Source organism: Myotis brandtii, unplaced genomic scaffold, assembly GCF_000412655.1.
Source record: "Myotis brandtii unplaced genomic scaffold, ASM41265v1 scaffold95, whole genome shotgun sequence".
NCBI classification, from domain to species: domain Eukaryota; kingdom Metazoa; phylum Chordata; class Mammalia; order Chiroptera; family Vespertilionidae; genus Myotis; species Myotis brandtii.
In genome coordinates this window covers 544,772-559,609 of record NW_005371920.1, presented here as the reverse complement: position 1 = coordinate 559,609, position 14,838 = coordinate 544,772, and the positions used below count along the sequence as shown (strand labels likewise).

At 34.4% G+C, this 14,838-nt stretch overlaps 1 protein-coding gene across 2 annotated transcripts in view; it reads left to right on the top strand.

Moving 5' to 3' along the window:
* Positions 1–14,838, top strand: part of TCERG1 (transcription elongation regulator 1) — a 58,685-nt gene that overhangs the window by 14,478 nt on the left and 29,369 nt on the right. Inside the window, exons 5-10 of one of the 2 annotated variants that reach the window (XM_014533147.1) lie at positions 1–275; positions 4,472–4,714; positions 9,379–9,441; positions 10,602–10,802; positions 11,539–11,651; positions 12,414–12,502. The exon at positions 1–275 is cut by the window's left edge and continues 2 nt beyond it. In XM_014533147.1, coding sequence (XP_014388633.1) covers positions 1–275; positions 4,472–4,714; positions 9,379–9,441; positions 10,602–10,802; positions 11,539–11,651; positions 12,414–12,502 — 984 coding nt within the window. The remainder of the gene's footprint in view (positions 276–4,471; positions 4,715–9,378; positions 9,442–10,601; positions 10,803–11,538; positions 11,652–12,413; positions 12,503–14,838) is intronic. The other variant, XM_014533148.1, reaches the window with a different exon arrangement.

Below are 14,838 nucleotides of genomic sequence, written 5' to 3'. Positions count from 1 at the left end.
TCAGGCGCAGGCACAGGCACAGGCACAAGCCCAGGCTCAGGCCCAGGCCCAGGCTCAGGCTCAGGCTCAAGCACAGGCCCAGGCCCAGGCCCAGGCTCAAGCACAGGCCCAGGCCCAGGCCCAGGCCCAGGCACAAGTGCAAGCACAAGCAGTAGGAGCTTCCACCCCTACAACCAGTAGCCCAGCACCTGTATCCACTTCAACATCATCATCCACCCCATCCTCTACCACTTCTACCACGACAACTGCCTCTTCGGTTTCGCAGACAGTATCAAGTGAGTACCAGTCAGCATGTGTTTTTATTTAGCAGCTAGGGAAATGGACAAGTAGGGACTGCATTCCAAAATGATACTAGTGTTTCAGGTATTATCCTTGATGTTATTTAAAAAATATTTTTGACATAAGACTTTTGGTTAAAGAAGAACAGAAATTTACATTAGTAGAAGAAATTTTTTGCCCAGTTGCAATTCATGAAACTAAACCGGGGAAGTACAGTTAGCTTTTCAACTTGGCTAACAGTAATGCTGGGTGCTGTGAGCTTTGCAAAATAAGTGGAAGTCTTGTTCCCTATCTTACAGAACTTCAGTTTTTCTAATTGAGGAGGCCAGCATAATGCATGTAAAATAGTGTGCAAAATTTACAGCGAAAATAGAAGGTGTAACAATTTGAGAAAACGGAGAGACAGGTTGGTGGATTGCATGGGTATTAAGGTTGATCATGAAGGATTTGTGGTAGAATTTGAGTAAGTTCAAAAGTAAGGAGAAGTCTCTTAAGTAGAGAGGAACAGGATAAAGTTCAGGAAATGAGTGTAAGTGTAGTTTGGGGGGTTGTTAAGGTACTCTTTTGAGGTGGGACGGTTTATATTGGTTAATAAATTGAATAAGAGTGACATCAGATTATGAGTTTTAAGAACCAGGCAAATGGGTGAGTCAGGCAGGTAATAGGGAGCCTGTAGAAATGAAGTGTTCTAGGAGATTTTTCTGATTATCATTTTTTGGGTAGTGTTGAAATTGGAAACTTACTAGGAACTTTTCAGTACTCATTTAGAGGTGAATAGACCCTATAACGGGACATAGGCAGATGAAATGAGGAGTTGAAAAAGAAGTGGTCAAAAGGGTAAGAGAATTTTCAGGTATAAAGTTACAGAGGCCCAAAGGTTAGATATTTTCTAAAATATGAGAGGTGCTTAATAGCAGTTTTTAGGGATGAAGAAAGAATAATATATTAGTATGCTTAAAAGATTGCCATTAATATTTATACTGCTACTTTTTATTTGTTGCCACTTATTCTGCAAGCTGAGATTGAGCCTCAGAATATTTAAATAATGATTTTATTGTTTTGATTATTTATGGTACTGTTATGAAAATACATGTCTCCACAAGGTTATTACAATTTGGATTATTTTGCTACATGGATAATAGAGATGAAAATAAGAAAATAAAAAATGTCCCTTTCCCCAATATTTTAGGGACTTGGGAATTATTAGTATATAGTACATTGTAAGGAATATGTATATGAGAGAAATTTAATAATAGATTTAAATTTGACTTTATTTTATTGATACAAGAAATAACCTATAAGAATAAGGTACGTGTAATGTGGAGGCAGTTTTTTAAAGGCCCTACTTGATAATTTTTAGACAAAAATATACTTACTAGGAAGATAAATTCTGATATGGAAGTATAACAGTGAATTCTTATATGGAAGTTAACAGCTAGCTGTTTGAGGGTCTTTGCCGTTCTATAGGCTAGTGCTTCTAAAACCTATGTGGCAGGGCAGAAAACTGCCAGCTTTTATGGGGTACCTGTGGTGGTAATGGCGAGGGGGATTAATAAAAGCAGTGTTGTTCTATGTGGAGGCTCTGCTGTTTTGTTTTCTGCCTTAGGAAGGAGAACTACTTTGTTCTAAGGAAAGTGGGTAGCCAAATACTTTATCCTACGTACATTCCATTTCTATATCAGGGTGGTCTTCAGGCCCATAGCTATCTTGTGATTATCAACTATTCTTGTCAGAACACTCCAATTTGTCATTTTTTGCACTCCCCTTCAGTTATTGGGAGGCCTTTATTCTAAGGACAGAATAGCAAAATCACGTTCTTTTTACTGCCTTTAAACATCAATTTTGATGTCTTTCTGAGTATTCCTGATGTCTTTTTATTTTACTTGATTCATTGTGATGAAGTATTGTCATGCTACAGTATTAAAATTTCTCCATCTGTTGTTGCAGTCACTTACCTTTTCTAGTTGAGATCTGAGGCTGGATTAATAATATATTTTGAGACCTAGTGTTTCAGTTATTTTAGCAGATAGAATTAGTAGGAATTTATCTACTATAAAGTCCTAGCTGCCATTTTCCCAGTTTCCATTTAATTCTTTTATTGCCTTTATCCTTTTTCTCTCATGACTTATTTCCACTAATCAAATCAGAAAATCCTGTATCAGCAAGAGAAATGGGTTGAATTGAATACTTTTTGCCTTCTCCATTGGTGTTCCTTTCCACTTGGAATTTGATGCCTTTATAACATTTTATTTTCTGACTACAGTAATTTGTACAAAACTTTGGTAATTATATCTACATACTATTACCATAATATTTTTTAAAAATGTAATTCTGTGAACTGCAGTATAGACCTGGGCAAATGGAAATAAAAATTAAGATATTTATAATTTGAACTCCAGTTGAGTATAAACTCATTTTATCCTCTGCAAGATTGTGAAAAATGCTGATAAATCCTACTTCTCAGGGAAGTTGGGAAGAATAACTAAATATATTTTCAGCCATTACAATAGATTACAAATGCTAAATGGTATGTGTATGGGACTGGGCAAATGTTGCATGTAATTTGTATTTTTCACAATGTTATAAAATTATATTAATATGATACTGTACCCTAAGGCTAGGTCTATGCTAGACCAACAATTCATTCCTGGGCCCCTGAAGATACTTGTTTGGCCCTGCTGTCTATTTAGCCAAGGTGAGTCCCTTATTAACAAGTATGAAATTGCTCACATCTTCCCAGCCTAAGTGAGTTTTTTCATTATTAGGCGCTGAAAAAAAGTTACTGACCAATTTTGTTGTCAGTTGGAGTACCGGGTGGTTTGTGTTAAACAGTGTGCTTTCCCTTAGAATAAAGTATTAGGAAAGCACTGCTTTATTTTATTTAATTTTATAAATTTATTCTTAGTTCAATATAGGTAGAGTTTGACATTTTTCTTTATAACAAGAGAAAGATGAAGTATTTTTTACTAGTGAATCACCACAATGAATTTTTGTTTTGAAATTATATGGGTTATGAATAAATAACAAAAATGTTTTGTAATATTTGAGAACTGAAACTTGTAAGAAATATGAATTTTATTTTTAGGTCACAGTTTGATTTTGAATGTAATTACTAGGGATAAAACGTTTTAATTTTGATATTTAAAAATAACATATTAGCCAAACCAAATTATCCTGAATTTCTCATTCTCCTGGTCTCTTATACTGGAAACCTGAATTTTTTGTTTTTTATTTTCTTTTTTCTTTTGAAATAATTATAGAGAAACCAAAGTTGTTTTTTATTCTATTTGTTTCTATCCAGTCAGTCATTAGTTATTGCATTTTTTTTTCTATCTGTTCTTTTTTGTTTGGACAAAATTCCAGATATGTTGAAATTGATTTTCCCACCTTTGTTATTTCTTTTCTTTTTCTTATGCATCTGCCAGTTAATTCATCAAATGAACATTGATTATTCTTCAAAACAGAAACCTTAATTCAGCCTCCCCACACCCTTTTCAATATTCACGAAATCATACTAATTACACGTGAATACATTCTTGTTAAAAATTCAAAGTCTAAAAGAAGCATATGTAAAAAGTGAAAGCATATGTAAAAAGATATAATGAGTTAATATATTTTGGTGTGCATTCTTATAGATCATTTTCTACATTTATATAAGTTCTTTCCTTCCCGTACCTAGTAAAGTACATACTTTTGTTCAAGGCCTTCTACTTTGTGCCTCTGGCCTACTTTTCCAGCCATAACTCACTAGTTCTGATGATATGCCTAGTGTTTTACTGGTTGACTGCTTGCCTTCTGTTTTATAAATAGTTCCTGGTTGTTTCCTATTCTTTGCTTTTATTTATTCCCACTACTTATTTTCTCTTTCCACTTTGTCATTTTCCTTGTTGAAATCCTAATCTATCAATGTCTTCCATCACAGCATAACATTTTCTGTACCTCTCTGTTAAAAATGGTCTTTGGGTCTTGATTTACATGCCTATAAATTTATCCCATTTCTCTTTGTATTTTAGTTACTTTTTATATTTCTTTTAACTATTTTCAAGCTTCTTGAAGACAGAGACCTTGTTACAAATTTCTTGCAGTGCATGGAATGGGCCCTTAAATACTGACTGAATGAGTGAGTGATGAATGAATAGAGTAAAATGGTTTATGAAGGAGTGATACATATTTTTGTTTTATCTTTTATCAGCACCCACAACACAAGATCAGACCCCAAGTTCTGCTGTTTCAGTTGCTACGCCTACAGTTAGTGTTTCAACTCCTGCTCCTACAGCCACACCTGTGCAAAACGTTCCCCAGCCGCACCCCCAGACGTTACCTCCTGCTGTCCCTCATTCAGTACCTCAACCAGCAGCAGCAATACCTGCTTTTCCACCAGTAATGGTACCTCCGTTTCGTGTTCCCCTTCCTGGCATGCCAATTCCACTTCCAGGTAAACCAATAGATTATAATAATATTTCCAGCTATGTTTTCATACTGTCAGTTAGTTTGTTCTCATGTGTCTGTTGCATTTGAAATTTGCCTTGAATCTCACCTGTTTGAAACGTTTTTGAACGATTCATGGCTAACTGCAATATTTTTTCTTCAGTTTTGATAAATGTCCTTTTTGTTGTTGTTTACATGTCTTAAAATCAGAGCCACATTTAACGCTACACTCCATTTTGGATAATGGCCTCAATGAATTAAAAACAATTATCTTGTGTAAATATGTTCTAAGTGCAGTATTTTTAAGGGATTGAATCTATGAAGTTGAGAGATCGTAAGTCATTGATAGGTAACACAAGTTGAGTGATTTATTATATATTGTGCATGATTCTGAGCACTTTACATGTAATTAATTTAATTTTCACAACCATCTTTGAGGTAGGTACACAGAACTCATAAGTGATGGTGTTGGATTTGAGCCTGGGCATTTCAGATCAAAGTACCATGCTCTTAATAACTATGCTATATTGGAATGAAAATGTGAGTCACTTAATTGTAAAAAATTTATCTAAAATAGAAATCAGAAGTTTCCCTTGTAACAATTGTGAAGTAAAGTGTAAAATGCACCATTTAAACATTTAGATAATTATGGTGAATTCATGGTTCTGTGTTGTGTTTTTTTGTCTTAGGGGAAATCGTTACATCTAGAAAAGGAATGAAAAGATTGTGGAGTATAATTCTTCTTGTATGAATTAAGCAGTGATAATGTTGGGCATCCTAATTTGAATGCATTTAATCCTTAATCCGAGGCCTATTTTAATATTATAGTTGAAAACTATGCCGTAGGTCAAGTTCACAGGGCTAATTTGTAGCAAAGATGAATAGAACCTAGGGTTCTTGTATCCCAATTTTTCATTTTTCCCACTATCTATTACCACTTTGTTGTACTAGCTTCTGTGTAAGAATAGGATTGTGATACAGCTGTTTCTTAGACTTACACACATTTTAATTATCACTCTCTGGTCTTTTTCCTGTGACTATTTTGAAAAGAGCACTTTCAGATATTGCATCTTGCAAGAAAGAAACCAAAAACTTTGAAGAATTGGTGGTGTGTGTTGTTTTTTTGGGGGGTACTTTTTACATGTTGACAGTGTTAGATAATTAAATGCCCAGTACAATGTTTATAAAACCAAAAATGTTTTCTCTAATAATAGGGATTACTCACTTTCTAAATTAAATTTAAAATTAGTTGGATTACTTTCCTCTTTGGACATACTTTTTGTAGAAAACTAACTGATAGAGAATAGCTTGATATTCTTGATAACATCGTGCAATCTTGGTCTTCTTTAGGGTCAAGGACAGTATAAGACCAGATCCTGGATTCTGAGTGATGTCTAAGAGCTGGGGTTATTGATCCTGTAGAGATAAGATTGAGAGGTTGCATAATAACATTATTTGAAAGGCTATCATCTATGAGAGGACTTTTCATTTTGTTTTAGAGGTTTTTAATAGGACCACCAGGTGAAAGGTACAGAATAGCAAAATTCATTTCTATAGAAAGTGGAATTTTTGTCACAATAAAATTCTTCCAGTTACAGTTCCATTTTGATGTCATGGTCTTTCTCTGACCCTACCCATCAAATGTTAGAACAGATGGTGGTGACCATTTGACCAAATGTGGTACCTGTGAAGTTTGTAAGTAAAAGGCATTTAATAAATGGCAGACACTAATGACATTTTGTAGGTCAATTGGAAGAGAATTTGAGTTACTCTGTAAAATTTTGCTCAAGATAACAAGATTCTTTGGAGAGGGAGCTAGTGTTCTATAGAAAGTATTATTCATATTTATTTATATAACAAGGCATCTTTTATATTAATGTTCATTCATTTTCTCATTTTTCCTTTAATTTGTTCCTCCAAGGTACTTTACTAGAAAAGAAAAAGACTTACCTGGCTGGTGTTTCTTAGTGGTTAAGTGTCGATCTGTGAATCGGGTCACAATTTGATTTCTAGTCAGGGCACATGCCTGGGTAGCAGGCTCAATCCCTAGTAGGGGGTATGCAGGATGCTGCCACATTTCTGTCTCTTTTCCTCTCCCTTCCTCTCTGAAATCAATAAAAATATATTTAAAAGAAAAGACTTGCTTTTCTCTTTTCCAGATCTTTGGTTTTATGTACAATGACATCTATCTCATTGTATATAATAGGAATTATATTAATTTGGCATTAAGGTGAAAAGGAGGGATTTGGATGTAATTTATCTTGGAGCTTTAAATGCTGCTGAAATAGCAATGTAGTTCTAATGGGGATGATTATAAGGAAGGGATAGTCAAACAAGATGAAGAAAAAGAGGGGAAGAATTAGGGAAAATATTGGCATAAGAGATGGAAATGGGCATAGTAAATTGGATTAGGATTTTTATCTCTAAGACTAAAATCTTATTTGGAATTTTAAGAAACTTATTGTCAGTGACATGAGAATTATCCAAAATGCTAAGTGGAATTTTTAATTTCCTAATACAACATAACTTGAGGGTAGAGGTGTATCTGAGTTGAACAGATTCTCCCTTTATTTTGTTTTATTTTACTTTTTATGGATTAAAAAAATTGATTTTCTTTTTCTTTTCTTTTTTTTTTTTTTTTAGAGAGAGAGAGAGAGGGGAAGGGAGGGAGAGCCAGTGATAGATAGAGGGAAACATCAATTTGTCGTTCCACCCATCCACATATATGTTCATTGGTTGTTTCTTGTATGTACCCTGACTGGGGATTGAACCCACAACCTTGCTGTATTGGGACGTCGCTCTACTGAGCTACCCAGCCAATGCTTCCTTTTAAAAGAAGGTTAAAAATTTAGATGTGGGGTTATTTTGTGTCTTCATGATATGCATATAATAATCACCCAAAGAGAAAACCTTCTCTTTTAGCATGAGAAGAAACACGTGACCTTTCAGTGTAGTTTATACATTGATAGTCAAATACAAGAGTGATATGTTGCCCCGATTGATATTTAACAATGACATTTATGCCTAAATACAAATACAAAGAGATTTTATTTTCTTCTGTTTAAGTCATATAGTTAAAATTACTTTGGGGGGGGTTGGTTTTGGAGAACCGTCTTTGAGGAGAAGTTTATATACACAGTAGGGCAAAAGTAGGTTTATAGTTATGAGAATGCAAAAGTTTATTCTTGTATTATTATTTATTAATTATTGTATTACTTATTTGTATTACAACTGTAAATCTACTTTTGCCCCCCACCCTGTATTTTGGGATTTGAATTTCTAGTGCTGACTTAATAGGTTCAGTGGTCCTGCAGATGGCAGCATTTATACTAATTTAAACTTAATACATGTAACTTTTTTTACCAAGTGAATTTTTCCATTGCTTTCTTTAAGCAGAAAATAAAACTATACATATAACTTTACTCAGCATGCTTTTATGATCAGTGCTTTCTTTGTAGTCTCAGAGTTAATAGAAAGTTTAGCTTTAATGTCCTTTATTTAAAATAGTTAAAAAGAAAAAAAGGCACTTTTTAAAAAACTAGCAGTATTTTTGTGTGTGTGTGCGTGAACATAGGTACATTATATACAAATCCAGGGGTTTAATTTTTGTCTCTGAATGAGGAGAAATTTCTTTTCCAGTACTTTAGTAGGGAAAGAAAATAGTTCGTTATTTTAAATGTTATTGGTACCAAACTAGGTTTAGTTTTTTTAGGCAAAACAAATAGAAAATAAAATTAAATTCCCTTTTACTTTATCCTTTAGCTTTTTCCTTTAAAAGTATTTTTAATTCACTCTTAATTTTGAATGTCCTCAATTAGCCTTAGTTTTTCAGCTTTTCTTTTTATTCCCTTTTTATATCATCATCGTAATGCATTATGAATCTTTATTCTTCTAAGAACTGTACATAATTTCCATTCTTTAATACAAGTGCTACGTCTTTAGCTGGCTTAAGTGATAGAGGTTTCTGAAGCAAAACAGCCCATGGAGTTATTAATGAGATTAAAGGGCTGTTTTTTCCTTGACCTGTTAGCCTGCCTTCACAGTGTTCCAAGCCCATTGCATTGAATAGGGCAGGCACGGAACGTGGGTATTCTGTCGTTAGTTGAACGCTATCCTACTCTTCATCTTTGCCCTTTTATTTATAGTGGAATATTTGAATTCATCTCATATCCTTTTTTCTTTCTTTCCCTCCCACCCTTTTTGTCCTATCTTATCTTTTTCTATTCTGCATGGTTATGCTCCAGGCCTCGGCTTCTGCATGTAGTTCCCACATAGAAGCAGCAGAGAAAGTGTCTTGTCAGTGTCATGCTGCATCTGCCTTTCACTGGTATCTAAGCAACAGCAGCATGGGTTTGATGTCCTGTGAGAAAAGGTCCCAGTGAGAACCTGTTATGTATATGTAACGAAGGGGCTTTCCTTTGTTGAATTTAAACTCTCTAGACTCCTTCACATATTATCACAGCTGGTTGATAAAAAGGTAATTGATGCTATAATTTAGAATTATCATTGGATTTGGCGCCACTTCCCACAAAATGTCAAACAAAAAGAAATTTTATTCCATTCTTGGAAATAGCATTCTAAATTGTAGTGGTAAATTATTTTCCTGAATCCCAGTGGTAGCCGACATACAATGGCAGCTTTCCAACATATGCTTGCTTATCCATTTTACAGGTGTAGCAATGATGCAAATAGTCAGCTGCCCGTATGTAAAGACAGTCGCTACCACCAAGACCGGTAATTTTTAAAACCATCTTAGTTTGTTTTGTCTGTAAGTTGGCATGGTAGTGAATGTTGTTGTTTATCCTTTTATTTATTTATTTTTGCCCAAGTGAGTGGATTTTTTTATATTTTTCTTTTTAATGAGCAGTATAAATGCAGTTGTCATATTTGGCCAACACTTGATTTTCCCAATTGCCTGTAGTATTAGCTTCTTTGGTTCACAAAAGCAAATAAGGTCAGATCACTTAATTTGTATAATAAGTGTAAACAACTTCATTCTCATATTCATAACATTTAATTTTGTTTTTTGATGTGTGTTTTTAAGTTAAATATAAAAAAATCATTTCCATGTGTAAAGTGATGTGATTATGCTTGCATGCTAGTGAGTATTTGTGTGTACGTGTGTGTGTGTGTGTGAATATTTGTGTGTATTGTATAAATTTACATTTTAAAGTTATTGGAGATAACTACCCAAAACCTAAATTCTAGTATAGGACTTGAGGATTTTTCTATTTTAATTCACATAATCTTAATTATATTATTTATGTAATGTCAACTTTTTTTAGCTATCTTGTAAAAATACAAATTCTGGCTTACCTTTCAAAAAATAGAAACTTTTTATTTTTTTAAGGAAAAGTCTAAACTGACTGACAGTTTATAGGGATATTTGACTTAACCACTTAATATTTAAAGTAGATTTGATAAAACTCAGTAATTTACTTTAAGCTGAGAATTTTATTCATACCCTTTTAGATACCTTAGAATTAGAAAATAATTTTGTCTCAGGACATATACTCAGTAAATATGTTCATTGCCTTTATTTTATTACAATTTGAGAAGTACTTATAAAATATATTTCTGTTAATAAGTAGAGAATGTACCATGATTTTTATAATTTATTATGTTGAGAGTTCATCATAGGTGTGACTCAAATTTCTGACTATTCTTAAGGTACTTCTTGGGTTGAATATATGCATCTAATTGAATTTAGCCATTAGAAATAAACCAGGGAAGTCGATTTGAGTAATTAAGTCACATTTTATGGGAATTTTTTTTTTATTCCAACTGGCTCATTCTTTTATTAATATTTAATAGAAAGATTTAGCTCATTTTAAAGTTTTATTTTGAATTGCAGTTTGATACTTGGGTCTAACTTTTTCTTCTTCTTCTTTTAGGTGTGTTGCCAGGAATGGCCCCTCCTATTGTACCCATGATACATCCCCAGGTTGCTATTGCAGCTTCACCTGCTACCTTAGCTGGAGCAACAGCTGTTTCTGAGTGGACTGAATATAAAACAGCAGATGGGAAGACATATTATTATAATAATAGAACATTAGAATCAACCTGGGAAAAACCCCAAGAACTGAAAGAAAAAGGTATAGTTTAATGACTTGGTGAGACATAATATAAACAATATTATAAATAGAAGGCTATTTGAAATTCTGAGTTAATTCCTTTCTAACACATTTGAGGGATTTTCTAATTGCATAGTTGGATTATTTATTCTTACTGAATAAACATCTATTTTACTTAAAAAACAGTTCATCTACTACATATTTGTCCCATCATTTTTCCATCTGGAGAAATTAAATTATACCTACATACAAATACATATTTTTACTATTATCAGGAATTGCATAATTTTGTTGTATAATTATTGATATCATTATTAAGATTGATAGTACTGATCAGGAAGGAATGTTTGTATTGTATATATTCTGAAATGCGGTAAAAAAATTTAGGCCCTTGAAGTCTTGGATGAAGAAAACTCATAATTTTCTATACCGCAAGTTTGTTTCTGTTCCTAAGTATCTTAATATTTTGTCCCTTTTAGCAAAATGAATGCTACAAATGATGTATGAATGAACTGAAAGACTTTATATCCCTCTGAAATCAGTACTTCTTTTTAGTGACAGTTTCCTGATTGGCATAGCAAGGTATTTGAAGTTGAGCATTATAATAGATTCAAATTAATGATATTATAAGGAAGAACATTTTATCTTTATGGTTAGTAACTTCTAGGTATGGAATATCTTAACTGCTTAGTCTCTGAAAGCTTTTGGAAAATTACATCAAAACCATGGCGTGACATTATCTTAACTTTTTAAATAGAAAAATTAGAAGAGAAGATTAAAGAGCCAATTAAAGAACCTTCTGAAGAACCTTTGCCAATGGAAACGGAGGAGGAGGATCCTAAAGAAGAGCCAATAAAAGAGATAAAAGAGGTAAAGGGCCACAACCTGTTAGCATGGCAGCTGACATTGATTGTTGGGTACAAGTTACTTGTAACTGAAGAATCATTTGAAATAGTTTTAGGTAATTGTTATACATTTGATTTAAAAAATTTTAGTGTTCTTTGAAGTTTCTCATTCAGTTTTTCCTTTGAAAGTTTCATTAAACTACTACTTATAGTAAATCAAGGCCTGTAGAAAGAAAGGGCCTTAGACCAGAGCTTGGACCTGATATCCAACCTTCTGACTTACAGACTGGCATGTGTTAAAGTTATAAGTACAAATTCATATTTGAGGAATGTTCATTATATTTCATCTGTCCTGGCATGGGATGGTCTCCATACAGCATTAAAAGAGCTCTGGTTTTTAGAAACTTTCTTTATTTGGTGAGGGAGCAATGGTAGTCATGTTTTATTAGTAAGGAAGTTAGCCAAAAAAGGAAATGACCTTAAATGAAGAGGTCTCCTTTCATTTTGTATACTGTATTCCCCATTACTGCTTCCAGCAGATGGTTAGTTAATCTGTGAGATAGGACCATCTGCTCTTGCCAGGGTCTGCTCTACTGGAATTTGCCTGTGTCTAGAGGGCCAGGATTTAGGACATTATTAAATATTTCTACTTAGTCTCCCCTTCCTGTGCTAGTAGCAAACCTCCTGTTGGTTGCACTTTGAGGTATTTGCAGATACTTGTATTTTTGGAACATTCTAGTAAACTTTTATGGTATTAATAAAGTGGGAGTAATATCATTTCCCATAGGAGCCCAAAGAAGAAGAGATGACTGAAGAAGAAAAGGCTGCCCAGAAGGCAAAGCCAGTAGCTACTACCCCTATTCCTGGTACTCCATGGTATGTACTTGGTTTAATTAGAAAGTATTTATTTATTAAAATAGATTTTTATTGGTTTTCCCTTTTCTTTTTATATTTTTTTAATCCTCACCAGAGGATTTTTTTTTTTTTTTTTAGAAAGAGAGTGGAAGGGAGAGGGAGAGACAGAGAAAGACCCACTGTAAAATGTAAGAGAGACACATTGATTGATTGCCTCCCACATGCCCCCAATTAGGGCTGGGAGCCTGCAACTGAGGTACATGCCCTTGACAGGAATTGAACCCAGGACCCTTCAGTCTGCAGGCCGATGCTCTATCCACTGACCCAAACCTGCTAGAGCTGGTTCTCCCTTTTCTTTATCTCCCCACATCAGTGCTTTCTCTCCTGTTCCTGCTGCAACTTAATCCATATACAGTATAGTCCCCACATTGCAGCAAGTTGACTTATAATCTGTAGCTTCCCCTTCAACTTGTTTATTTTGCTTTTTTCTCCTTGTTTTTGTTGTAAAAAAAATAAACATGTTTGTTCTATAGAGTCCTACAGTTTGGATTTTGTATTTGCATCTATATGCTGTTAGAGTTCTCCATTTCTGAATTTTCTACAAACTAGCAAGCAGATGCAGAGATGTGATCAGATTCAGGTTTGATCCTTTTGGCAAGACTAGTTCGTAAGTGATGATGTGCCTTTTCCTCAGGGTGCATCTAGGTGTTTCTTTGTGTGATGTTACCAGTCATTACTGATTATTTGTTGCCTAGATAAGTAGTTTTCAATGAGGAGCAACTTTGCCACTCCCTCCTTCCCATCCCCCCATCAGTGGATGTTTGGTAATGTCTAGAGTCATATTTGCTTGTCATAACTTGGAAGGCATTAATAGCAGTTACTAGTAACATCTAGTGGGTAGAGGCCAGGGATACTTCTTAAACATTCTGCCATGCACAGGACAGCGCCCTACAAGAAGGAATTATTTGGCCCAAAATGCCAGTGGTGCTGAATTGCAAAACCTGGCCTAGATCCACTAAATCAGTAAGTGGTGGTAATGTGTTTCTATCATTCTTTTTCCAGGTATTAACTGGAATACTTAAGAGATGCTTCCCCTTAACAAATTGCATAGGAAAGAAAGGATATGCCAGTTTCAGAATAATGAGTTGGTTTGAGTATTACAAATTCATAGATTTAAATATATTTTATGTTTCTATCTATTGCAATTATTATCCTTGTTGATGTACAGTTTCATCTTTGGTTAGGTGAAGCCTCTTAAGATGGACTCTTGAGGTTTTTTTGTTTAGTTTTGTTATAACCCTGTCTTTGATACCTTCCTTGCTTTCTGCTCTTACAAGATGTTCCCGGCTTATCTCATATATTTCCTGTCTCAGATCTAGATTTAGCCATTTCTCCAAGGAGCACTGGTTTCTTTTTGTGGGAAGTGGCATTAATAGGCCTCATTGTGGAATTTAGAGATGTTATTTTACTGAATTAGTCATTATTTTGTGATCTCTTTGGTAGACACAGATGGAAGATACATATATTTATTTATTTATAGGTTTATTTATTTATTTATTTTTTAGAGAGGGAGGGGGGAAGGAAGGAGGGCGAGAGGGAAAAAACGGGAGAGAGGGAGAAACATCGATGTGAGAGGGAAACATTGACTGGTTGCCTCCTGTATGTGCCCTGACCTGGGATCGAATCCGCACCCTGGTTTGAACTTATACCCTCCCTGATTATATGCCTTGACTGGGAATCGAACCTGGGACGCTTTGAAGCATTCCATTCCCTTTCCCACCCACCAAAAAGCAACTATATGTTTTTACTGCTTTTACAATCTATCTGAATATAGGTATTTTTTACTTTTTTAAAGTTCATCTTATGCATTTCGCTTTTAGAAAAGACCTACATTAGTACCTGTTTTCACTAACTAAAAGAAATCCAAAGAGGATTTTCGTTTTTTAAAGAAAAAAGGCGAAAAGCAAAAATTGTGTTCAGCATTTGTTTTCCAGCAGCTAGAATGACCTCACCAAGTTCTTTCCCTGGGAAATACAGTCACCATCTCAGCATCAAGCTGCCATAGCTTTCAACTGTGCGTCTGTGAGCATCTGTAGGATTTGTTTTATGCGTCTGTTAGCAGGATGTGTCCTAAGGTGTCAGAAAAGACACCCAAGAGAGCTCATAAGGGTGTGCCACAGCATAAAACTGGATGTAATTAAGGGTTTTGCTTCTGGCGAACAAAGTAAAGACATTGTGTGTATCTTGAATTTTGGGTCTGGGAATGCTCAAAAATTTTTCCATAAATTCACTGACCTTTAATATTAATGTCTTTTACCAAATTTGGAGAGTTGGGTTTTTGTTTTTTGTTGTTTTTT